The sequence below is a fragment of the Staurois parvus genome, unplaced genomic scaffold, assembly GCF_062004578.1.
Source record: "Staurois parvus isolate SC_StPar_1 unplaced genomic scaffold, SC_StPar_1.0 ptg000362l, whole genome shotgun sequence".
In the NCBI taxonomy this organism is placed as follows: Eukaryota; Metazoa; Chordata; class Amphibia; order Anura; family Ranidae; genus Staurois; species Staurois parvus.
This window is the reverse complement of record NW_028318158.1, coordinates 6439220-6466935: the sequence shown is the minus strand read 5'-3', so window position 1 is coordinate 6466935 and position 27716 is coordinate 6439220. Positions and strand designations below refer to the sequence as shown.

The 27716-nt window shown below is 43.3% G+C and overlaps 2 protein-coding genes across 3 annotated transcripts in view; both read left to right on the top strand.

Annotated features, from left to right (window-relative positions):
* The window catches only part of LOC149456385 (calpain-8-like), a 53822-nt gene extending 36415 nt beyond the window's left edge, over positions 1–17407 (top strand). Inside the window, exons 12-22 of one of the 2 annotated variants that reach the window (XM_089685060.1) lie at positions 776–981; positions 1373–1406; positions 4017–4079; positions 4381–4443; positions 5479–5539; positions 7923–7987; positions 9607–9675; positions 12574–12652; positions 14142–14258; positions 16205–16263; positions 17200–17407. In XM_089685060.1, the coding sequence (XP_089541186.1) occupies positions 776–981; positions 1373–1406; positions 4017–4079; positions 4381–4443; positions 5479–5539; positions 7923–7987; positions 9607–9675; positions 12574–12652; positions 14142–14258; positions 16205–16263; positions 17200–17223 (840 nt within the window). In that variant the 3' untranslated portion in view covers positions 17224–17407. Of the gene's footprint in view, positions 1–775; positions 982–1372; positions 1407–4016; positions 4080–4380; positions 4444–5475; positions 5540–7922; positions 7988–9606; positions 9676–12573; positions 12653–14141; positions 14259–16204; positions 16264–17199 lie in introns of both variants that reach the window. The other variant, XM_089685059.1, reaches the window with a different exon arrangement.
* A 9133-nt stretch (positions 17408–26540) lies between these two features.
* The window catches only part of LOC149456384 (zinc transporter ZIP9-like), a 56722-nt gene continuing 55546 nt past the window's right edge, over positions 26541–27716 (top strand). The window contains exon 1 of the mRNA XM_089685058.1: positions 26541–26760. Within this exon, the coding sequence (XP_089541184.1) occupies positions 26620–26760 (141 nt within the window). The 5' untranslated portion in view covers positions 26541–26619. The remainder of the gene's footprint in view (positions 26761–27716) is intronic.

Genomic DNA, 27716 nt, shown 5'->3' with positions numbered 1-27716 from the left:
TCAGGCAAGGGAGCACCAAGATGGCGCCCGCGCCGGATATGACGTCAGAACGTTCGGTCGTATAAGCTCCTCCCACTGGCGTATCTACGTGTTATGTCACTTTGAACACGTGACTTCATCAGAATATACGCCTATCCTGGGTGGAGCACTATTTATCTAATTAGAATGTAAGTTCTTTTGCCTTACTGGTGACCACTTGGGAGGGATATTTATCGGTACTACCAACGATCCGAGATAAGAGACAAGAGGAGGTGAGTCCCACCACTATTTCCTGAAGGACCAACCATCTGAAGGACCCATCCAACTCCAGGGGAAAGATCCATTATATACTAAAAGGCTCATTGGTCCTTAGGGGCCTGGGCAGGAAGGTGAGGGGGCACCCTCAATCTGAGGATTAGCACTTGCAGTTCACACCTGCATGATAATTTATGCACATGGACACTATTCACTTTATTGTGTTTTAAGTCACCATAGTGCATGAGAAGTTCTTTAAGTATATAATACCACCAGCCCATAATTTATTATTTTCTATATGTGGTATGGCTGTCTGGGCTATATAATATACGGTGGTGAAAGGGAAAAATATAAGAATATGTAATTTGATGCAATATTTTTCTTTTGGTTTAAGCGCCGCACTGCTTTACACTTTACTTTTCTGAATACTGTTGGTGTTGAGATTGTGGCACCTTTAGTGCTGGCTGCTGAGTAGTATCAGTATATTTAGTGGCGTAGGAGACACTTTCTCATTTATCTGATCCTTCCATATTGTCTTCAGAGTCTCAAAGATCTGCAGCTGGGAAAAGATTTCTTCAAAAAAAATAAAGACGTGGCCCGTTTGGATTTTTACAAAAATCACCGTGAAGTGTCCAATCGGTTCCTGCTTCCTGTTGGAAACTATGTGATCATCCCAACCACCTACTGTCCTAGTGAAGAGGCTGACTTCTTTCTTCGCGTCTTCTCAGAAAAGAAAGCCAATGCGATGTAAGTAGAAAGAGTGCATGAAGATGAGCCTGTGCTTTGTTAATTTGGTTAACTTATCAATTTCTGTTAAATGGGGGAGGCCACCTACTGATGGAAATTCAGCCAGTCCCTGTTGGACCAGCTGAATATCACTCCAGCCAGCTTTAGTATAAGTGATGGAGTTGGGGGAGATAACAGTAATTAACGGGTCCCCTTGTGTACAATTCATGTTGTATCTCATGACACAAACATACTGTATGAATTACAAAATGTTAGCCTTTTCACTTCACATTGCATCAAATCTGTATGAAATTAGAAATTCCATTTGATAGCTAGGTATATCTTAAAGGCAATCTGTCCTTTCCTTATTCAGTGACAATTTTTTTAATTTATTTTATTTTACTTGTTTTAGTGAAATTGGCAATGTGGAAGCAAATATCTATGAGGTAAATTCAAAGCTGTTCACTCATTCTCCACTGTATATATGAGTCTCCAACTATTTACCTGTATGCCCTTCCTCACTTTTCTGAGTCATTAGTATTTTTCTCTGTGTATCTGTCACATTATCATTTACAATATATTCAAACCACAAAAACCTATAGCAGTTTACCAGTCCTTAGATATGGTAGCTGCATTAGTTTCCCTTTTTCTCTTTATTACTCTTTATGGTAATCCTGCCAGTAACAAACTTCCTGTCATGGGGTGACCACACTCACTCACTGTATTTATGGAGGAGCATCCTAGGATAGGAAGTTTGTTAGAAGAATCTTATCTATCTACTCTATCTATCTATCTATCTATCTATCTATCTATCTATCTATCTATCTAATCTATCTATCTATCAATCTATCTATCTATCTATCTATCTATCTATCTATCTATTGTGGCAGTGGTATCCTGCCACGGTGGAAATCATGGTGGTGACCCAGGATTCTCAACCATACAAGTTGAGGGGCTCCAGGCAGTTCTCATAATGCAGAGGAAACTGGTTTATCAGTTTCCTCTTTGGTTTGTAAAGCCTGTTTTGGGACCTGTAGCCTGGAGATTTCTAAAAGATTTGGGAGGGATGAAATCTCCAATCCTGGGTCCATGTTTTGAGAGCAGCCAACGCGCTGATTGCACAGGTGTGTGCAGGCTATTTCATGGAGGCCAGGCCATGATTCTGGGCTCCACCCCGGAAGACAGGAGTCAGGAGGTCTCCACCCTGGCAGACAGCAGGTCTCTGCCTTGGAGTCAGGAGGGCTTCACCTAGGAGAGGAGGAAGCAGGGGCGGACTGACCATTTGGAAACTCGGGCACTGCCCAAGGGCCCAGGGTCAGTAGGGGGCCCCATGAGATGCCCCTGGTACCTTTTTCATAGGCTTTTTTGAGTTTGGGCAAGGACACAGGGGACCCATGATCCCCTATTGCCCGGGGCCCCATGAGTTGTCAGTCCGCCCCTGGGTGGAAGCCAGAGTAGCTGTGTGCTAGAGGCTCGCTGTGTGCAAAAAAGCCATTTAGAAAGAGTCTGCAGGAAAAGGACGTAAGCCTGAAGTGGAAGGCCAGAGGAAAATTGTGTGTACAAGCCAGGAGGCTGAATATTTGTTTGTTGGTGGATACCCCTGCGTGGGAAGCTTTATGGGACTTTTTCTTTAAATAAAAGTGGGCTAAAAAGGCCTTAAAAAAGAAAGCAAGTTGCTGTGTGCTTTGAAAAAGCTCTACCATTTGAAGCGAGTTCCCACACTATCTATCTATCTATCTATCTATCTATCTATCTATCTATCTATCTATCTATCTATCTATCTCTTACAGTTTTATTTTTGGGTTTAGATACACTTTAAGGCTCCATGCACAGTAGCATTTTTTTTTGCTAAGCTAAAAAAAACGCTGGATAAAAACGCTGGTAATATAATTTTTTAGTAGCATTTTGGTAGCCTTTTAGCAGTGTTCAGAAGAATTTAGGAGCGTTAGCGTTTTATTAGCGTTTTTACAGTACAAATGATTTCCTAGAACAAGCGCTTTATTTCACTGTTCTAGAAAATCAATTTCTCTGAGTCAGGGCGCTGGGAGAGCCGGAACCGGAAGTAATTATACATGTACATGTTAATGACTGTGGAATATTTGTCATATGTGAGTGCATTTTTTACTTTAATAAATCCATTTTAATTTACATACTGCACTATGGGGATACAATTTCTTTATGCTTGAGCATACAGTATGACGGGGAGCGCATCTTTTAAAGGGCCAGTCATCCGAAAAAGGTTTGCCAGTAAGTGACCTCTGGATAGAGAACTACAACTGAGGAAAGTCTAGAAGGAGGAGAGAAGGTGATTAAAGGACTCCCATTAATGGGACACAAGTGATTTTGACCTGTAAGAGGACAGGTCAAAAAAGTGGAGGGGAGTGCAGTATTGGAACGGTGGTGGATACACAGAGTGTTTGTTCACAACTATTTAGGAGGTGTTGATCATTTATCACGGGAAGAGAATAAAGCAGAAATTTTATGAAGGAAGATACACACAATTTATGGACTGTGGACACTATATGATATGTGGTTTTTGTCTTAAGGAAAAACTTGTTGAATTGTTAAAAATTAGGATATTATTTATTTGATGATGAGTTTTGGTGCACAGAATACATGATCACAGGGAGGTGCTACATTTATATTTCTGGTTTTTTTACATTACATGTTGAGGAACAAAAAGCTAGAAAAAAGCTGTTAGGAGCATTTTAGTAGCATTTAGGAGCGTTTAACGTTTTTTTTCTGCTGGAAAAATGCTCCAAAAAGCTCAAAAACAATTTTTTCTGCTCCTAGATGCTGAAGCTCAAAAGATGCTAACAGCCTTAAGTAGTGTGCATGGACACATAGGATAACACTATTTAGCTTCTAGGAGCAGAAAGATTAATGCTGAGAATAACTTCTAGGAGCTAAAAAAACGCTAGTGTGCATGGAGCCTTTGTTGTTAGATGTATCTATCTGTTACATTTTTAATGCTAGAAGTATAAATCTATCAATTCTAAAGAGTGACTAATTACTTTAAATAAAAATCAAATAATAATATACTTTATTTTGTGAAGCCTTTATCAAATTCTGCCCCAGAAGTGGAGCCTAAGAACGGGAGAGAGGAATCACATGAAGAGGTAACTAACATTCTGACTTTAGACACATTACAAGTTTTAGGCTCGGTTCACACTGCCGCTACTCAGGATCGGACCCCAAGTCACATGACATGTGAAATCCCATGTTAGTCAAGGAGTAGAAAGATTAATGCTGAGAATAGCTTCTAGAAGCTAAAAAAAACGCAAGTGTGTATGAAGCCTTTGTTTTTAGAAGTATCTATCTGTTACATTTTTAATGCTAGAAGTATAAATCTATCAATCCTAAAGAGTAACTAATTGCTTTAAATAAAAATCAAATAATAATATACTTTATTTTGTGAAGCCTTTATCAAATTCTGCCCCAGAAGTGGAGCCTCAGAACGGGAGAGAGGAATCAGATGAAGAGGTAACTAACATTCTGACTTTAGACACATTACAGGTTTTAGGCTCGGTTCACACTGCTCAGGATCGGACCCCAGATCGCATGACATGTGAAATCCCATGTTAGTCAATGAGAGCTGTCTTCTGACTTTAGAAAAGGTTCCTGTACTACTTCAAGGCGACTTCTATTTGACTTGTGCCAATAAACTTTAATGGAAGTCGCCTCGTAGTCAGATCCTGATCTATATTGATGTGATTTGGATCCGACATTACTGGAAGATTACCCAGGCATTCCCTGAAAGTCGCTTCAAAGTTGAATCAAAGTCACATCAAGTCGCATCAAAGTAGTACTCAAGCACCTGGCAAAGTCGCACTGTAAATCACGCAACTTTCGGGTCACAGTAGTGTGAATCGAGACTAATGGAGGCCATAGACGGGTCGAAAACCGGCAATTTAAAAAAAAAAAATGAAAAATTGGTCGTTCAATAGGCCGACGTTACCACCAACGGTAAAAAAATCGGCCGATTTTGGTCCCGTCTACGGCCAGCATTTAATGACTTCTGTCCCTGCAGAGAGCTCCGCTATTATATTTGACATGAAAAAGTATTGCGGTTGCAACAATGTATCTATTTGTATCCATTTCAGATACAGATGTTTTTATTCAGATACAAATAGATACATTGTTGCAACCGCAATACTTTTTCATGTCAAATATAATAGCGGACTGGAATTCTTATTCTTCTTTTTCTTCTTCTTGCAGGCCACGGCTCATGCGCAGATTTTTTATCAGTAAAAAGATCGGCCGATTTGCCCATCATTGATGGGAAAATCGGCCGATCGGCAAAATCGGCCAGTTTTTTTCCTTCACCGATAAAAAAATGTGCCAAAGACCAAAAAACGGCCGACCAATTAACCCATTAACGGTGCGAAAATCAGCCGATTTCTTTTTCGGCCGAAAAATCGGCCGATTTTCGACCTGTCTATGGCCTGCATTATAGTTATTAAGAAAATAATTACTTTTTTCTGCTTGTTACATTGTTTCTCCTCATGTTTGCAGCAGCAGAGAGAGGAGTTTAATATAGAAGACCTGAGTCGGGCTTTGAACAAGAAGCTGTCAAAATGTAAGTTGAAAATTCCTCTGGCGAACAATCTGTCACAATTGCTGAATTGGAATTTTTTGAAAGTTGAATTATTTCCATCTCTTTTATTGCATCCTCAAATTATCACAAACAAATGTACACTATAACAGTGTCAGTAAGAACAAATATCCATCTCCATGCTACATTTCAGGTATATTACTACCTTGTCCAAAGGGTGACAATACTGTTGTGCCATTTTACTGCAGAGCTAACAGTGTTGTCACCCTATCACAGGAAGAAAAAAAATAAAAAATAAGGGGGCTACTGGCAGGATCAAGAGGTAATAAAACTATCTTACAGGATGGGATGGGAGACAGATAAAACAAAAACTGCTGCTGTGATGTTAGTGAAAGACTGAATCATATATAACATTTTTTAATTGTGCCCAGAGGTTCACTTTAATGATATCACTACATAATTCATGTACTTTTGTTCCTGGATCTGATCTGCATGTAAAATTACTGGTAGACCCAAAAACATTAGAGAAAATGTCATTATTATTGTAGTCATGCCACTGCTTAGCCACGATACGTTCAGAGAGTAGAGGGTACACTCCATTACAAATACAGACCTCATACTCACCCTATGTGTGCTAGAGCTCAATCTTCTGTATTCATAACACATGTCTTGTCCTAGGGTGATAACACTACTCCTTCATAGATACAGTGCAGTAAGTGAGCGTTGTCACTCTCAGGGCTCATGTACACTGCAGCTGATAAACTCACGTTTAGGAGCTGTTCAGCATTTTTTTCAGCAGGCCCTGAACTCACCCTAATGTTTTCCTATGTGTCCATGTACACATCTTCATTTACAGTCGTTTACAGGCAGTTGAGTTTACAGTCGTTTTTTTGAACGCAGAAAACTTGCAATCAGCAGTCGATTTTATCAGCATTTCAAATGCAAAATGCTTGTAAATGCGGCAAATTGTGTTTATAAGCGTTTGTGTTTGAAATTTTTTTAACTCTTCCAGTTCCCGATGCTGTCCAGAGCTTTTTTTCATCATGAAAAATGCATGCAAAGCATGTTCAAGGTACTCAAAAAAACACTGAACACCTGATGTTCCTACCAAGCTTGTCACACATTGTTATGACCAATTCACACCTCAGACCTCTCTCACCCTTGGAAACAAAAGATATGTTAATGACCATTCACAGCTCAAATTCCCTGCCAGGTGGCCTTAATGACTCCCTCCACCAGACACCTTTTCCACCCTTGGAAACAAAAGAAATGTTAATGAGCAACTCACACCTAGGCTAATCTCAACACATACTGCTGTCTCTGCTTCTACTCTCTGTATTTCTCTAAAACAGTCTGAAATAGTTAATAACATACCACTTTTCAGTGCATTCTGGGCATTTGGGAGGTTCTCATGTGCTTATCTTTACAAAACGGTTCTAAACGCAAGAAACGTGTTTTGCAAACGCGGCTAAACAGACGTTTTTTAACCTACGTTTTCCAGCAGTCAGTTTCCATCATTCAGGAGTGTCCCGTGTACATGGGGCCTAAGACAGACTGTGTTCTATTCTCCAAACCAGATGAAAATAAAGGAAAAAAAAAAAAGGAAACAAATTCAGCCATCACATTTAAGGACTGGTAATCTGCAATATATTGCATTTCTGTTCTTGGAGTGAGATATGTTTTAACCGTCTCTTTTCTGAAAGATGTGACCCTTTCATTGAAGCCATCATAATAGATCATATTAAGGGTATAATGCACAGGCTGCTGGTTGCAAAGGTGTGAGTATTAGACAGCCTGCGTCTGATCCACATCTGATCCAAAGTCTGCAATTACCTGTACACAACTTAGGCTACGTTCATACTAGGTTTGTCAGCAGGCGTCAGACAGGCATTTGGGAAGCATTTTTAATGCAAAAATTCTGCACATGGCAGCACACAGTGCTGTTCACACTGAAGCAGGCAAAACTGACGCCTCATGTCGAGTCAGGAGGAGTTGAAGCCTCCCATTCAAGTCTATGGTGCTGCTCCTCAAACGCCTGGCAGGCGTTTGCGGTGCAGTTGCGACACGGTTGCAAGCCGCTTGCGAGGCGTTTGCAGAGCATTAATACCATTTAACTTCATTATAGGAGTTTATGGTGTGGTTTTAATGCTTGGCAAAGGCCTATTGAATGCCACAAAACTGCGCATAGGGCGTTTGGGGAGCATTTGGGGAGCGTTTGAGGAGCGTTAAAAACGCTTCCCAAATGCCTGTCTAATGCCTGTCAAACACTATAGGGGCGTTTGGCAAGAGTTAGAAAAAAAAGTCCAGTGTGAACGAGCCCTAATGGTCAAGAGGGGATATTGGGCTGTTTAATATAAAATTTTAGTTATATTTTAAAGTATGTAATTTGTCACTTTTCTCTTTACAGATACGGATATTAAATCTGATGGATTTGGCCTCAGGACATGCAGAGAAATGATTAATCTAATGGATGTATCCTTTCAAAAATTAATAGAAACTTACTGTGCTGGGCTAGCTGTTGGGGCACTGCTCTATATCCTGCACTGGGGCTCTGTACTGTGCTGGGCCAGCTGTTGGAGCGCAGCTCTATATCCTGCACTTGGGCTCTGTGCTGTGCTAGGCCAGCTTTAGGGGGACAGCTCTATATCCTGCACTGTGGCTCTGTGATGTGCTGGGCCAGCTTTAGGGGGACAGCTCTATATCCTGCACTGGGGCTCTGTGCTGTGCTGGGCCAGCTGTAGGGGGACAGCTCTATATCCTGCACTGGGGCTCTGTGCTGTGCTGGGCCAGCTGTAGGGGGACAGCTCTATATCCTGCACTGGGGCTCTGTGCTGTGCTGGGACAGCTGAAGGGGGACAGCTCTATATCCTGCACTGGGGCTCAGTGCTCTGCTGGGCCAGCTTTAGGGGGACAGCTCTATATCCTGCACTGGGGCTCTGTGCTGTGCTGGGTCAGCTGTAGGGGGACTGCTCTATATCCTGCACTTGGGCTCTGTACTGTGCTGGGCCAGCTGTTGGAGCGCAGCTCTATATCCTGCACTGGGGCTCTGTGCTGTGCTAGGCCAGCTTTAGGGTGACAGCTCTATATCCTGCACTGGGGCTCTGTGCTGTGCTGGGCCAGCTGTAGGGGGACTGCTCTATATCCTGCACTGGGGCTCTGTGCTGTGCTGGGCCAGCTGTTGGAGCGCAGCTCTATATCCTGCACTGGGGCTCTGTGCTGTGCTAGGCCAGCTTTAGGGGGACAGCTCTATATCCTGCACTTGGGCTCTGTGCTGTGCTGGGTCAGCTGTAGGGGGACTGCTCTATATCCTGCACTTGGGCTCTGTACTGTGCTGGGCCAGCTGTTGGAGCGCAGCTCTATATCCTGCACTGGGGCTCTGTGCTGTGCTAGGCCAGCTTTAGGGTGACAGCTCTATATCCTGCACTGGGGCTCTGTGCTGTGCTGGGCCAGCTGTAGGGGGACTGCTCTATATACTGCACTGGGGCTCTGTGCTGGGCTGGGCCAGCTGTTGGAGCGCAGCTCTATATCCTGCACTGGGGCTCTGTGCTGTGCTAGGCCAGCTTTAGGGGGACAGCTCTATATCCTGCACTGGGGCTCTGTGCTGTGCTGGGCCAGCTGTATGGGGACAGCTCTATATCCTGCACTGGGGCTCTGTGCTGTGCTGGGACAGCTGCAGGGGGACAGCTCTATATCCTGCACTGGGGCTCTGTGCTGTGCTGGGCCAGCTGTATGGGGACAGCTCTATATCCTGCACTGGGGCTCTGTGCTGTGCTGGGCCAGCTGTATGGGGACAGCTCTATATCCTGCACTGGGGCTCTGTGCTGTGCTGGGCCAGCTGTATGGGGACAGCTCTATATCCTGCACTGGGGCTCTGTGCTGTGCTGGGACAGCTGCAGGGGGACAGCTCTATATCATGCACTGGGGCTCTGTGCTGTGCTGGGCCAGCTGTAGGAGCACATCTCAATACCCTGCACTGAGGCTGTATGTTGTGCTGAGCCAGCTAAGGAGGGCAGCCCTATATCCTGCATGGGGGCTATGTCCTGTGCTGTTTTATCACTGTCTGGAAGAGTCCTTAACCACACACTGTACAGGTAGACAATACAGGGACTTTGAGTGCAGAAGAATATAAAACCCTCTGCATGAAGCTGGATCAATACATGGTAAAGATCTGTTATTTTATATGGTATTATTTGTCAGAAATGGAACCTTTTTATTTTTCAATATGCAAACATTTTAATAATTTTTCAGAAGATAGATGCAAAAATATAGTTAAATAAAAGAAAACAGTGCAGTGCTGTAATCCAGGCCAGACAATCAGTAATGACGTTTTACTGATCTCAATCAAACAATCTGATTGGTTAATGTGTTTCTGCTTAACATGTATCTATACCCAAAATCAAAAATGTTATATGTTGAAGCTTAGCAATTCTTGGATGTGATGGCTACATTAATTTTCTTTTTGCAGGCTTTTTTCCCTTTATTTTCACCTGGTCCTAGGGTGACAACACTCACCCAGTGTACTGTATCACTGTATTGATGAGCAGTGTTGTCACATTTGACTGCTCTCCTGAAATCTCCCCCTCTCCTCATCGCCACTGCATAGAGGGGTGTTGTGTTCTAGTTCACAGAAGACAGCTGATAAAGCTGCTTAGATTGTTTGATCTTTTAGTTCAGCCCACAGGAAGTTACAGGGTAATGGTTGTACGTACCAGGCACACGGATAGCTGTGTGTGTCCGCTATATTGTTCGGAGTTCACCCATGACAATTTGTAACACATGGAGGCCGAATGGCAGCAGTGGTCTCCTTTAAATCCCCCCAGGAAGTCATCTGGCACAATACACAACTATTAACTGATGCCAGGACTTTCTTATAAATCCATTGATAGCACAGACAGACCAATCCACAATGTCAGTCTGGAAACCCTAATAAACTGTCACCCTCACAAGCTTGAGCAGTCCAGAGAACTAACAGACCTTGGGTCATAAATACCTTAGTTTGAAGTCTGTGGAATACACATTTCTGATATCATCCAAGACAAAACTTCAGCATGTTTCATAACTCATGAACAAATGACAGCACAGCCAGAATATAGACTTAGGCTATGTTCACACTAGCGTTGTGTGCAGACGGCAGAAAGGTGTTTGGGAAGCGTTTTTACCGCTTCCCAAACGCCTAGGACAATTCTGCACATTGCAGCACATAGTGCTGTCCAAACGGGAGCGTTAGTGTTGCGGCAAAACGGACGCCTCTGGTCGAGTCAGGGGGCGTTGAAGCCTCCTATTCTAGTCTATGGTACCGCTCCGCAAACGCCCGGCCGGGGTTTGCGGTGCGTTTGCGGGGCATTTGCGGAGCGGTAACACCATTCAATTATAGGCGTTTGTGGGGTGTTTTTAACGCTCGGCAAATGTCTAGCAACCGGAGCATTTGCCAAGCATTAAAAACCGCTCCGCAAACGCCAGACCAACGCTTTCCAAACGCTATAGGGGCGTTTGGCAAGAGTTGGTAAAACAGTCAAGTGTGAACGAGCCCTAAGTCACCTTCATCAGTATTGGGTAGCATTTTGAATCCAAACACCCCTATGCTAGAAGGTATCAGAGTGGATGAGGCCTCTATACCCCTCCTATGAGAAATAGATATCCAAGGCTTGTCCTATATAAATCCATTTGAAGCTAATTTCATGCTGGACAATAATCTGCATGGTAGCAGCCTGTAAACAGTAGGTATTCATAAACATGAATACTGTATTTGAGACTTGATCATAAACTTGGCGGCTTCCTAGCACCCACCCCTTAAATTGGTCAGATGGTCTCTGTCAACACCCCTTTGATACCACAGAAAAAGGGTATGTCAAGACCTTTTGGTTGGCTCTTGTGTACCATCAACCAAGGAACATCTGCCAAGTTATGAGAGCCAAGGACACCTTGCTTATTGGCTGAATTCTGCTAAAACCAAGGACATTGCAAGTATTCTTCATTTTCAACTCCTTTATAATTCTGTTGCTTTGTTGTCTCTTTGTTTCCTTGGAACATCTTTTTCCTGTAAATAATTAATTTGCACCATTTTGACCTTTTTATCATTAAATTCTATTTTGAAAAGTGTCAAAACTGTCCCTAAGGCTTTAAATACAAACTAAGAACCTTGTCTCTTGAAGAGCGCTACTGTATATGACAAGTCTCTGACTATACCTGTCTGGGGTGACAGTGTGTGTACAGACGTTTATTTTTCATATTTGTTCTTGCTAAGATTGTGAGTTTCCCCCTTGTCAGTCAAAAGTGGTGGTGGTAGCTTTAAGATTGCTTAATTAACTTAACCCAGTGACAATCGTTCTCAGGCTGCTAGTACCTAAGTTGTGGTCCCGCAAGCTGGAAAATCTTGGTGCAGGGTGCAGCTGAGAGCAGCATTGTTACGTAAGTGACAGTATGGTATGAGATTGGCCAGTCCTTTGTCACAAGCCCACTGCTTGAGAGGAGTACTGGGGCAGGGTGCTGTAATGTTTTCAGGAAGCTACAGTATATACAGTACTTTTCTGACCCCTCCAACCAGTCATGATCAGCCTGCATTGCATAAAAAGCACAGAGACCCAGTGATGGCATCACTGGGTCTAATATAAGGTATGTCATGAAAACAAGTTTTATTTAAAAGTCTCATTAGCATGTTGATGAAGGAGGGAGTAAGCAAACTGCATATGTGTGAACCAAGCCTAACAAATTGTAAAGTGTGAGCTGGAGTTTGGCTTCAGTTTGTTAGTGTATCTAAGATCTGCTAGTGCATCTAACACTCCCATCCCACCAGACTGACAGTTCTGCTGTTCAAAGGAACCCCCTGTGCTCCTTCATCCAGAGTGGGGGCACTGTAATACAGGAGGTATGCTACTCGACCAGGTGAAAATGGAGGGAAAGCCTAAAAAAGAAAACTAGGGCAGGCACCACATCTAATTATTGGTAAGCTGCTATGTATTACATTTTTGGTTTTGGGTCTAATACCGCTTTCACATTCAGGAATGCCCATATTACTAGCAGTAATTACTATGTGTTCTTCTTTATGATTCCTGCTATAGAAAATCTTCCTGGAAGTGGACACCAATCACTCAGGATCCATCGATGCCCATGAAATGAGAAATGCCTTGCAGACTGCAGGTGACCGAACTCCTAATATTCTGTATGGTCAGACGAGGAGGGAGCCTATTGCTGTACAGAAGCCTTATTCTGTTCAATTCTGCTGAACCCAAAACTGACAAAAGTGAACTTCAGGCAGATTTATATTTATATTACACATTATTGCAGCCTTTTATTTATAACACATACTGTATGTGTTGCAGGTAAGAGGTGCGGCTTTAACACTCACATGCCACACATATGGGTCCATGGGTGGCTCAGGTTTCTGGGCTGAGAGCCTGATCATTGTACGCTCCCAACATAGAGATCAAACTGTCAAAGACTGTCAATGATCAGGAGCCAATGGGACCAGCACTCAATCATGTAATCACTGTGACAGCCAATCACAGTGGTCACGTGATTAGGCAGCCCTTCCCTCCCCCAGGTATTATAGCCCAGTTGGAGGATTGACAAGGTTGGGTGGGAAGGGGTTAATACATCATCAATTGTATTTCTGAATGCAAGCACCTACATTTTATTGGTATCTTTTCCCCCCTTGCAGTCTTCATACAGCAGAACTCATGATGAAAGAGGGAGAAGCAGCACAAAGAGCCAGGAAATTGTGCTTTAGAGTTCATGTACTGACAAGGGTCATGCTGATAGGAGGAGAGAGCAGAGTGACAGAGAGATGACTTCATCATTCTGCTACTCCTCCTTTCACTGTCCAGTCACAGGCCGATGGTTGGGAGGTGACATGTAAAGCCTGTCGGATTGTACAATCTCCTTTAGATCTAACAAAAACTATGTAGTGCAAAGGATTGGATACAAAATGATTGGTTAGAATAGGCAGTTGCTCATATTATATAATTTTGTTAAATCTAATGTTGATTGTACAAAGGTGAATAGTCAGATTGTAACAAGTATGGTGGCCCTAAGTGTTATTGAATCGCAGCAGAAAATCAGGCCTTCTTGCCTACCTGCAAGGCTATGATGTGTGACAGAGCTGTGTAAATCTCAGGACTGGATGGACAGAAATACAAATCCTTTGGCTGCTAAAATGTCTGCCTTTAAATGTGTTTAACTGTTTTCCTGGAGCACAGGTTTAACTTGCGTGGAATTTTGTATATTAAATCACTATAGCATCTTGCCTATGTCAGATATAAAGAGAGGAAGGGTGGACACCGCTCATACCAGTCCCAGGAGTCAGACAAAAACGATGTGTTCTAGCTGGCCTCAGCCGTCACTCCAGCCATGCCCGCTGAAGCGTTTCGCTCCGCCCATTGGGGGGTTTGGTCACAGACCTACGCCACTTGTTTAGAAGTGAGATTTGAATATTGGAAGTATTTTGCTTGGCTGCAACATGTGAGGCCCAACGTAGGATGATCTCAACATTTCTCAGTAGAGTACATAGCGGAAGTCATCTGTAGTGATGTGAACCTGAGAATGTTATTGTATGTTGTGTGTTGATGACCCCTACAAGATGGACTTCAAATTTATTTTCATCAGTTACATTTTTTTTTTTTACTTGCAGGTTTTAACCTCAATATCAGGATGCAGGAGATCATTGTACAGCGATATGTCTCCAAGGAGCTGTCCATCAATTTTGAAGATTTTATAGCATGTTTGATTCGCTTGGAAACTTTGCTCAGTGAGTATTGCAACCTGATTCAAAGACTGCTTCATACTGCCCCCTATCTTCTTTGTTGTGTATATACAAGTACAAATAAAACACTAATCTTTTGACCGGTACATGCATGCATGTATGAATATAAAACATAGTCATGTAGGTGAAAATATATTTTAAACTGAATTCCTGGCAGATATTAAAGATCTCAAAATAATTTTTTATATATAAAAGGAACTTTTAAGGTCACATCATGACAACATATAAAGGAGTATTGCAATTACACGCTTCAACTGTTGAAACATTATACTTTGATATACAGTGTATAAATAATACATTATATTTAAAATAATAATATTTAAATATAAACCAAACATACAATAAACCAAAAAAACTCACATCCATCCAAAGAGAGATCATAGGGGTATAAAAGAGGGTTCTGGGCCACCAGAACCCACAAGGCTTCATGATACATTTGTATTTGTATGACATTAAAATTCTCTTTTATGTGATTTGAAGGCTTTTATGATAGGATTTATGTGTTTGTAAAGTAATTTGGCACGTTAAAAGGTACCATTCTTTTGTGGTATTTAGATCACCATTTAATTCACTTACATATCCTTAAAAAAATTCTTAGCAGCATATTCATAAAAAATTTCAGAGCTGTTTGTCCTGTGAAAAAGCATGTACATTCATTCTGTGTGACTGGGGGATATCAAATCACATCGAACTGCATTATGGCCATCAGATGGTGTTGATGATCATAGTCAGTAAATACTTATTTAACGCGGTATTAAACAAAAAAGCAAACATTATATTATTTATTGCGGATTACCAATTCTTAGATGTGATGGCTGTATTAGTTTTTCTTTTTAGACTTTCCTATATTTTCAAGTGGTAATCTGGCCAGTATGTCTGTTTTTCAAAAGGACAAGCAATCCTGCAAATGTTGCAGTTAGAGGGTTGAGGCAAGCAATTTACCACTGAGATGGGTGCTTACAATGATCAACTTTTATTTATTATGTAAATCTTTTACCCCAAAAGGAACAAAACTGTTTGTTGTAACTGATTATAAAGTGTGAGCTGTAATTTGGCTTCAATTTGTTAGTGTATCTAAATTTGCTAGTACATCTAACATGTTCCTCCCCCCCAGACTGATAGGGGTTTATTTACTAAAGCTGGAGAGTCCAAAATCAGACTCCCTTCTGCATAGAAACCAATCAGCTTCCAGGTTTCATTGCCAAAGCTTCATTGAACAAGCTGAGGTTAGAAGCTGATTGGTTTCTATGCAGAAGGGAGTCTGATTTTGGACTCTCCAGCTTTAGTAAATAAACCCCATAATGTCCAAAGGTGCCCCCTGTGCTCCTTCATCCAGGGTGGGTGCATTCTAATACAGGAGGTGTGTTACTGGCCAGATTACCAAATGACAACAGAGGGGAAAAGAAGCCTAAAAAAGAAAACGAATGCAGCCATCACATCTAAGATTTTTAGTTTTGAGTTTAATATTACTTTAATATGACTGTTGGCTCCATCTAGTGGCCATAACACAGTATTTTCCTGATTCACTCTATTTCGTATGAATGAAAAACATTCAATCTGGAGAGATAATAGCCTAATAACATTTGTTTTTGTACAGAACAAATGTTCATGTACATGTGCAAAAGAGCTGTGCAAATGGCTTTATAAATACACACTGTAAAGTGTACCTCTAAATATTTTTTTCACTTTTGGATATAGTACAGAAGAAATCAAAACCCTGTCATATGTCCCATTAGATTTCCCTACACTTCCTGTCATGGTGACTCCAAAGTCAGGGGGACATTCCCTCTTAAATATGTGCCCCCATTAAAAGATATCAGCTTAGCCTCTATAGCAACCAATCAAGTGTCAGCTTACATATTCCAATCTTTTGTCTGAATAGTAATTGTAGAAATACAGTATAGCAGTAAAAATATTTTTTTTCTCTATAGAAATGTTTGATATACTGGATGCAGACAAGAGTGGAAGCATCAATTTGTCCTTATCTGAGGTAATTTTCTCCAATTTAGAATATGGGGCTCCATAATAAAATCTGCAATCTAGAAGGGATGTAATAGGTTGTGATGCTTTTTATGTACTATTTAAATATGACTGTTTTACAGATTAACATTTAAAGCTCAACTGGACATTTGTTGTAATGGAGCAGTTCTCCACCCAAAGGGGGAAGTTTTGCACCTTTGGGGAGCGTGGGGGGGGGGGTGGGTACCAGATTTTGACAGGTACCCACTTCCGCTGCGATCACCTAGACAATCAGAAGCAGAAGTTGTCCTACCCCCTCCCTTCCTGTAGTCTTCTGGGAGATGTGACAGGTCCCAGAAGACTACGGGATCATTCACAATGCGCAGAGTTACTCACGCATGCGCAATGGACACCCGGCTGTGAAGCAACTAGTTGTCACAGCCGGGTGCCCAGACTTAAGATGACAGCGCCTGGGAGCGAGGACGGCTGGTGAAATCAGCTGTGGTGAGTACACCGCTGGATCGAAGGACAGGTAAGTGGCTGTTTTAAAAAGTCAGCAACTACAGTTTCTGTAGCTGCTGACTTTTATTTTTTAGCTCCGCTTTAAGCATAGCCCTACAGTTGCTCTTCTTTAGAAAGAAGTCACAGATTGAATAGAATTCCCTGTCCCCTGCCAGCATGCTGCAGAGAAGGACCTTTGTTCTCTGTGTGGAAGCAGTGGTCTCTCTGCAGAGGTGCAACACACCACCTACTGAGAGCTCCCCAATCAGCAGGGAACGTAATATCCAAAGCTATGGAAAAATTCTGACTTTGGATAAACTTTAAAGCACTACCTGCTGGATGCATGCAGATATAAGAAAAAAATGTTTTTCTTTTCTCTTTCTTTGTCCTGACCATAAGAAAGAAAATATATATACAAAACCTCCATGCATTCATTTTACATAACTGTTTGTTTTCCCTCTTACAGTGGCTCTGTGCTACACTGGTATGAATAGAACTCCACACACATACACAGAACCGGTGACTGTGCATTGTCTTTGGAAGAAGAACTATCTTCATTATAAATAATTATAATCCTTATCAGAAATATAAAAAATGACCAATGTATTGCTTTATGTAAAATATTTCTTCTGTATATAAAAAAAATACCTAATAAAAGTCAGTAAAAAAATGAATATGTTATGGTTGGTTTGTCTGTGTAAATATTTGCAGCTGTAATACATAAACCAATTCCCTTCAACCACGGACTTGTGGGCATCCACAGCTAGAAGAACATCTCCACTGGTGGTGATATATCTGATTACAATGGATTATTACTTTAATATGAAAACCTGGCTTTAGGTATTGGAAGGGAAGGTATAATGGATGCTCATTGATTCACACAAAACTGACCTGTCCTTTTTTTTGGCTGGAGTGTGACAATTATTGGTCTATCCATTCCCCCCAACTCCGACACTTGTGTAACACACTGAGCTTGACTAATGTTAAGTCTGTGTTAGATCCCATATCTCCCTCTAGAGATCCCATCTAAGGACACAATGTACAGAGATACCTTAGCAAGCGCCTTCTGGTGGATTCTCTATAGGGGTGTATAGAGAACTAAGAGGGCAAAGACACGGAAGCGCTGATACAAAAACTACCAATGTCAGCCTTCTGCTGCTAACATCTAAGGTGTCACCAGAGCCATGGATAAGGGAGTACCACCAGTCCTCCTGTACAGGGTCCAGGCCAGGAGAGGGGCCCCAGGCAGCTGGGTGATTTGAAATTGGGCAGGGAGGGTGATCGGCACGGCGGGGGTGCAATTACTGGAACCGATCCCCTGTATGGTTCTCTCTGCAGCAGCTGAAAGCTGGCATCTTCTCCTCTCCCTCCAACTGGATTTCAGCTGCTGCAGAAAGAGCCATATGGGGGATCTGTTCCAGTAATTAACCCCCCACTGCACCCATCACCCTTCTTGTGCACCATACGTTTCTCCATGCTGCCTGGGCCCCCTGTGTGCCCCCACCCCCTGAGTGCTGCCAGCTTTCCTCCTCTCTTTCCCACCATCACAATAGGTTCATTCAGGATGGAAAGTGGGGAAAGGGTCCCGTAAATATGTCACATTTACCAGTCCTTCCTTTCCTAAATGAACACAATGAGTGATTGGTACCAATCACTGTGTTCATTCATAACTGAAGCATAGTAAACTGTTTTTTTTTTTTAGGGGGGCCCTGTCAAGTTGGCTGTATGGGGCCCCATGGTTTCTAACAGCAGTCCTGGGTGTCACTCTGGTCATACTTCCCATGATTTCAGATAAAGAAAATAACTAAATACACAGATTAGATACATGCAGTAAATGGCAGATATTTTACATGCCAAAGGATTTGTATGTTTGTCCATCCAGTCCTGAGAGCTATACAGTTCTACCAAACAACATGCATGTTTGGAAGGGCAAAGTGACCTGAATGTTCTCTTCTTCTCCTAATGTAAATCAGAATACAAAAGCAAACAAACAAAAAAACTACACACTAACATATTTTAGCTTACCATTTTTTGGTGTGCTGGCCGCATTCATTTTCTTTCATTTTTTTTTTCAAGCTTTCATTTCTTTTTTTTTCACCTGGTAATTCTATCAGTTACACACGTACTGTCTTAGGAGGATAGTCCTCGCTCGATTACTCAATCTACTGTTTTAGGAAAACAGAAGCAGAACAGGGCTACAAAACACCCTCCCCTCTTCCTTTCAACATTACATAGAGGTGAGGGGTAAAGATTGGTGCATCTGCCCAGGTTACATTCTTCAAGGGTTCGGGAAGTCTCACTGGAAATTCAGTGAACCTGAACTTTGAGTTCTCTTGAATTCTCTTGAAGTTTATGGGGTCAAGTCTTGTTATTAGTACAAAACCAGTGTATAGTGTTGCGCTGCTTAAGCTACATCCTGATCCTGTCTAGTGAAAACCAAATTGTTTGTATAAAACATATACATGTGCAAAAAATGAAACAGTGACTTGACAATATAGTGCAGAGGTAATAGTCCAATAAAGTCTCATCAGGAAATACTGGTGAAAAGCGTTTTCCTACTGGTGAGTGAGCCCACTATCCTGGTTCTGTAAATCTTTCAAACAATGTGCACCATCGCAATATCCGTGATTTTTAGATGGACTCTCACCTTCGTGTATTGACCCATATGGATAGACAGGTCACACAGGTATCTCCCCTCTTACTAGGGGTAAGGTATATCCTCTCTGATGATAATCCGCCTCTCTTTATGGCCACTGTATCCTCAGGGGGGAAGTCACGTGACTTGTGACGATACGCGTGGGGAGGAGCCAGGTAATGTCAGAGCTGGAACATCGCTAGTATGCCGGAGATGCTGTCCAATATTAGCTGAAGTTTGCAGCTACACATTTCTGTAAGATTTACTACTGTCAAATGTGAGTGTAATATTAAATAAACTTTTTGGGGTTTTAAAAACGTGCTGCACACTGGTGGCTTTATATGGTTGTGAGTCTTACTTACAGAGCCGGATATGACAAAGGGATAGCATGGAGGATACAGTGTTATCAATAGAATCACAATATGCTCCAATAAGGAAGGACAACTGTTATCAATTACATTATGATTGTCAACAACAGTAATGACTGACCTGAATGAGTCAGACAAGACATTATTAGAAACGGAAACATGAGAGAAGAGGTGGCTGAGAAAGTGTGAGAGATGGGGGGGAGAGGAGTGTGTGCAAGGGGGGGGTGGTCAAAGTCTCCTGGGAGATAATGAGAAAACCATGGTTCTTAAACTCAATGAGATTTGGCCATGTTGCCCTGACGCCTTGCTGTCAATTTCTCATTAAGTATAGTCCGGTGGACTCAGAATTTACCTCAGATGCTGATATATGCTTAGATAGCCAAGTTTTGCTATTGTCTCTTTTGTGGCAGTGAGAACATGGGTCTTGAGAAAAAAATGAAATTTAGATATTCCTTCAGGCTTCTGATTAAGGAGGGCTTCAAGTGGTTTCATTGGAAGTGTTGTCCAAAGAATGGTATTCAGGATGTAGTATACTCACTGGGCCACTGGCCAAGTCCAAAATAGATGCTGGGCCACTGGGAAAGTCCACCAAGTATGAATGAATGAGCCCATGTCTAAACAACCATGAATGCAGAACGAGGAAGCATCAGGGATAATACTACTAGTCTAATGGGTAACATGTACCACCAAAGTAGTACTTTCCAGTAAGCTTTAAAGGCAGTCCCATTGCAGGAGCAGAACTTAGTGGTAGTCCAAATTTGATCCCAATGTTCATGGCCCATGGTCAGTTATAAATCTTGTTCCCATATACTAATGTTGTATAAAGGTTCTGGGGGTTGCTTGGTGGTCAAAGTGCTATATAATTGGCAGATCAGTCCCACGTAGCGTGAGTTATCTTTACAACTGGATTCAAATGGTGTAAGAGTTAAACTGTCCTCTTTTTTTAAATATGCAGATGATGTCACATAATACTTGATCTCTAGATAATGAAACAACAAAAAAGAGGCAAGGTATGTTTTTTGAAGGTTGGCAAACCAATGTAAATTACAAAAAAAATGCAGTGGGGAGAAAGTCTTTTCCTGTGGCTCAAGAGCCACTGATGGGGTATAGAGCAGACCCTCTTGTACAGGGAGAAAGTCAGAAAGGACTTTATTCCTGCAGGCAAAGTATTCCTGTAGCCCACGGCTGCCAGCACTTAAAGTTCCCTGGGCCCCCTGCTGAGCTGACCCCTGTGCTATGTACATCACACACACCTGACCCATGTGCTATGTACATCACACACACCTGACCCCTGCACTTTGTACAACACACACACCTGACCCCTGTGCTATGTACATCACACACACCTGACCCCTGCACTTTGTACAACACACACACCTGACCCATGTGCTATGTACATCACACACACCTGACCTTTGCACTTTGTACAACACACACACCTGACCCATATGCTATGTACATCACACACACCTGACCTTTGCACTTTGTACAACACACACACCTGACCCCTGTACTATGTACATCACACACACCTGACCCCTGTGCTATGTACATCACACACACCTGACCCCTGCACTTTGTACAACACACACACCTGACCCCTGTGCTATGTACATCACACACACCTGACCCCTGTGCTATGTACATCACACACACCTGACCCCTGCACTTTGTACATCACACACACCTGACCCCTGCACTTTGTACAACACACACACTTGACCCCTGTACTATGTACATCACACACACCTGACCCCTGCACTTTGTACAACACACACACCTGACCCCTGTACTATGTACATCACACACACCTGACCCCTGCACTTTGTACAACACACACACCTGACCCCTGTACTATGTACATCACACACACCTGATGCCTGTGCTATGTACATCACACACACCTGACCCCTGTGCTATGTACATCACACACACCTGATCCCTGTACTATGTACATCACACACACCTGACCCCTGCACTTTGTACAACACACACACCTGACCCCTGTGCTATGTACATCACACACACCTGACCCCTGTGCTATGTACATCACACACACCTGACCCCTGCACTTTGTACAACACACACACCTGACCCCTGTACTATGTACATCACACACACCTGATCCCTGTGCTATGTACATCACACACACCTGATCCCTGTGCTATGTACATCACACACACCTGACCCCTGTGCTATGTACATCACACACACCTGATCCCTGTACTATGTACATCACACACACCTGACCCCTGTACTAATTACATCACACACACCTGACCTTTGCACTTTGTACAACACACACACCTGACCCATATGCTATGTACATCACACACACCTGACCTTTGCACTTTGTACAACACACACACCTGACCCCTGTACTATGTACATCACACACACCTGACCCCTGTGCTATGTACATCACACACACCTGACCCCTGCACTTTGTACAACACACACACCTGACCCCTGTGCTATGTACATCACACACACCTGACCCCTGTGCTATGTACATCACACACACCTGACCCCTGCACTTTGTACATCACACACACCTGACCCCTGCACTTTGTACAACACACACACTTGACCCCTGTACTATGTACATCACACACACCTGACCCCTGCACTTTGTACAACACACACACCTGACCCCTGTACTATGTACATCACACACACCTGACCCCTGCACTTTGTACAACACACACACCTGACCCCTGTACTATGTACATCACACACACCTGATGCCTGTGCTATGTACATCACACACACCTGACCCCTGTGCTATGTACATCACACACACCTGATCCCTGTACTATGTACATCACACACACCTGACCCCTGCACTTTGTACAACACACACACCTGACCCCTGTGCTATGTACATCACACACACCTGACCCCTGTGCTATGTACATCACACACACCTGACCCCTGCACTTTGTACAACACACACACCTGACCCCTGTACTATGTACATCACACACACCTGATCCCTGTGCTATGTACATCACACACACCTGATCCCTGTGCTATGTACATCACACACACCTGACCCCTGTGCTATGTACATCACACACACCTGATCCCTGTACTATGTACATCACACACACCTGACCCCTGTACTAATTACATCACACACACCTGACCCCTGCACTTTGTACAATTCACATACATCTGACCCCTGTGCTATGTACATTACACATACATCTGACCCTGCACAATGTACATTACACATACATCTGACCCTGCACAATGTACATTACACATACATCTAACTCCTGTAAATTGTACACAGGCGCAAATGTTAAGCCTCACTCACCCACAATTTTGGTGCCACACCCACAAGGGTGTCTTCAAACTTTCACATCCCTTTTGGGGAGACCTTGTCAGGTAAGGTTTACATGGCCCCATGAATTTTTATTTGGCTGCGGAATTGATTTACTTTACAGTTAGCTTGAATTATATACAGCAGCAGAACCCCAATATGATTCATTTCAGTGTGAAAAAAAAAGTATTTTTTTCATTTAGCTTTATTAGCTACATATGCTTTATTTTTGTCAAACAGCCTACCATCACTGGCAGATAGAAATCGGCAAGTACTTTAGTGTGGCTGTCCTTCTCTCTGATGCAAAACTGTCCTGCGGCTGTCCTATTCCTATCAAGTTCTCATTCAGAATTAAGAGACTGCAGATGATACAGCAATGTAAAATTGTCCAGCAGCAGGACGTTAATAATAACTGTAATGTACTAGAAAAAATGGTTACAGACAAGTGTTTTACTGTTAGGTTAATTTGGTTTGTTTGCAAGCTGGCTGGCAAACTGAGCTGGGAATTTTTCTCTTTTGTTGTTCGACATGTGTCGCAGTGGCCATTTTTTGTACAAGTGTTTTACTACAACACAGGTGACACAGTAGTATAAAATTGTCCATGTCAGTTTTAAATGGTGAGACTAGGCCCAAATTTACTAGAGACAAACAGCAGACTGGGGCTTTACTACAAGAATCAAGGCACTGCAGAGTATACAGCTGTGTAAAATTGGAAATCAACAGGACAGTCTCAATAAGGCCTAATAGGCCACACTTATTTATGCCTAACTTTTATTATATACATAAAGATGGGGGTGCTGTGAATGTGAGTGATATAAAATGAGGTGGTTTGGGTGCATTTTGTTCTTACACTTTTTTTTCCTTTCAAACAATGCATAGCTTACAAAGCTTCTTCTGATTTGGAGAGTGTCAAGGACAGGGGTCAGGCTCAGAGAGCCTATGGCAGTAGAGAGGCTCCCACCAATCAGCTGGATCAGCACAAAAGCAGGCCACCCTGGCGGATGACTTGGGCTCACCTGAGGTGTGAGGTCTAAGCACTAACTGGTTTTCACTAGAGATTCTGATGGTAAAGATGGGTTCTGCTGCATGTTAGTATCAGGTCATGGTCCTCAGGATCACCCTACCAGAAGGAAAGCCAATAGCATATAAGCAGGTAGGGATCAAACAATAGAGTAGTCAGTAACAAGTGGCTGCCGGTTGGGATCAAGCGGAAGTGTATTCAAGGAAAAAGCCAAAGGTCGGTAACAAGTGGTAGAAGAGATACAGACAGCAGCAGGAGTGACAAGAGCGAGATGTTGTCTGGAGAGAGCACAATAATCTGGAAAACAGAAAGTGCAAAGACATAAAACAGGAAGTTCATAGGAAAAGCAAATGAAGAAACAAGGTTCAAGGCAAGGTTGTTCAGGAAATTGTCCAAGCTGCTGTCCAGCATTCCAGGTGGCTCAGCAAGAATAGACACTGCAAGACAAAGCAGAGGTTGCAGGTTCAGACCTGGGTCCTGACAGAGAGATGGGTGGATGAGGTCACAATCTCCACCTGAGCCAATCAGAGAAAGCTCTGTATTCAGTCAGTAAATACAAAGCTGCCTGTGAATAGTTGAGCATCTCACACATGTGGTATCCCCATACGCGGGAGGAGTAGCAGAATGTGTTTTGATCCCCTGCAGCCAGAAACAATAGACCCCCCCCCCAAAAACAATGAACCACCTGCAACAAAATAACATCCCCAGCAATAATAGACCCCTGGCAACAACAACAGATCTGCCCACAGCCAGCATCAGCCAGCCCCTTCAGCAACTAGCAAAAATAGACCCCTCCTTCAACGGTAGATCCCTCCCAGCAACAACTGACCACACAGCAACATAAGACCCACCACCAACAATAGATCCCCCATTATCAACAGTAGACCTCTCCAGAACTAGTAGACCCCCCCACAAATATATATTCCCTCCAGTGACAAAAGATCCCCCCAGCAGCCAGCATCAATGGACCCTGCAGTACACCCCACCACTCCTTGCCATTAATACATTTAGTGCTGGAGGTGCCGGAACTATGTTCCCCTGCATTCCCACTGAAAAAAAGCCCTGATGATAGTTAGTCAGAAAATTAGATGTGTAATTTATGCCCCTAGAACGCCTGAAGGTGCTCCTTGGATTATGGACCCCTCTATATGGATAGGCTGTGAAAAAGTCTCACACACGTGGTATCCCCATACTCTGGAGTAGCAGCGAAATGTGTTTGGGGTGTACTTCTAAGTATGCCTTAAATGTGTGTTAGAAATATCTTATTAATTTGCAGCTTTGCATAAAAAATACATTTTAATTTTTTCCTGCATTTTCCAAAAATTTGTAGCAAAAAATTACATTTTCAAAAGACTCACTATTCCATTTAGAAAATACCTTGGAGTGTTGGCTTTCCAAAATGGGGTCATTTTGTGGGTGTTTCCACTGTTCTGGTGCTCCAGGGCCTCTGCAAATGTGATATGTAGTCATGAAATTAGACGGATAATTTATGCTCCTCGAAAGCCCAAAAGTGCTTCTTGGATTTTGGGTCCCTCTATGCATCAAGGTTGTGAAAAAGTTTCACCCATGTGGCATCTTCATACTCGAAAGGCATACTAGAATGTGTTTTTGGGGTGTATTTCTAAGTATGCCTATACTGTGTGTGAGAAATAACTTGTTAAAATGACAACTTTGTGATAAAAAAAAACTTTAAAAAACTCACTATGCCTCTTGCTACGCACCTTTGACAATCTACTTTCCGTTTTTGGTTCAACAGACTTCAACAGAGATGCTCCAGAAAAATCATGCAGTGTGTCTTGGATGCATTGTTGAGGGTTTTTTTTTAATGCATTTGGTGTTATTTTTAATCTGCCCAACAACAAATTGTCAAAAAAGTATAAAAAAATGCAAAAAGAATTTTAAAAAGTATGAAAAAAGCATAGAAAACACATGTGCATAACGCAGAAGTGGATCAAAAGTAAACTGCATAGTTATGAACAGGGCCTAAAGAATTTGGTTGTCCCCAGAAACGTAATAGAGGGGCAGTCTTCCAATGGGGACACTAGTTCTGGTGGCGGGGTGGGGGTCCCCCAGGAATTCCTTAATTTGCAGAGATTTCCTCTCACTTCCTGTTTTGGCTAAGAGACAGGAAGTTAAGGGAAATCTCCCCAGTGGGAAGTTCTACTTCAATACAAAGAGAGAATACATGTCACTAAATGTTACCTTCCTTCTGTTGCTGTATATATATGACAGGGCCCGGGATTCCCCCCACACACTGGAGTTACTGGTCGGTGTGCCCCCCCCCATGTACGTAGTATGTTGGCGGTTAGTTCTGCTCACTCCTCACGTCTCTCTCTCTCTGTCTGCAGATGACATTTCATGACAGTTCAGTCCAGCGCTGCCTGCACTTCCCACAAGCGTCCAGCAGGTGGCGCCGGTCCCAGGATCCCAGCCGATAGAAGAAGTTCTCCTGAGTGAGAGGTCGGGGAGCCCAGAGACGTGTGAGGAGGAATGAGGGAGCGGAGCGCTGCCCGGCCTCCCCCCCACCCCGGGACATGAGCCCGCACTCTGCGCCTCCTACCCCCACCACACCACCAGACATGGACGGCCTGCTCGTCGTCTTCCTCATCTCCCTGGGAATGTTCCTGGGCTGCTTCCTCCTGGGGCTCATCCCCCTGGCCGTGCGACTGTCCGAGGTGAGGAGGGAAGGGGGGCATACTGGATACATTGTGTCAATCAGGGGTCACCCTCTGTGTGCTGGGGGGGGGCTGTGACAGGGTCACACTGGTTACATTGTATCAGTCAGGGTTAACCCTCTGTGTGCTGGGGGGGTGCAGAGTCACATTGTATCAGTCAGGGGGACAAGGTGTGATTGTTACATTGTGTCAGTCAGGGATAACACTGTGTGCGGGGGGGGGGGGTAACAGGGTCACACTGGTTACATTGTATCAGTCAGGGGGACAAGGTGTGATTGTTACATTGTGTCAGTCAGGGATAACACTGTGTGCGGGGGGTAACAGGGTCACACTGGTTACATTGTGTCAGTCAGGGGTCACCCTCCTTGTGCTGGTGGGGTAACAGGGTCACACTTGTTACATTGTATCAGTCAGGGGTCACCCTCTGCGTGCTGAGGGGGGGGGGGTGCAGAGTCATACTGGTTACATTGTATCAGTCAGGGTTAACCCTCTGTGTGCTGGGGGGGGGGGGTGTGCAGAGTCATATTGTATCAGTCAGGGGGACAAGGTATGCTTGTTACATTGTGTCAGTCAGGGATAACTCTGTGTGCTGGGGGGGGGGGGGGGTAGCAGGGTCACACTGGTTACATTGTATCAGTCAGGGATAACTGTAGGCTGGGGGGTATAGGGTCATATTGTATTAGTCAGGGGGACAAGGTATGCATGTTACATTGTATCAGTCAGGGTTAACCCTCTGTGTGGGGGGGAGGGGGGTTGCAGGGTTATACTTGTTACATTGTCAGTCAGAGTTAACCCTCTGTGTGCTGGGGGAGGGGGGTTGCAGGGTTATACTTGTTACATTGTCAGTCAGGGTTAACCCTCTGTGTGCTGGGGGAGGGGGGTTGCAGGGTTATACTTGTTACATTGTCAGTCAGAGTTAACCCTCTGTGTGCTGGGGGAGGGGGGTTGCAGGGTTA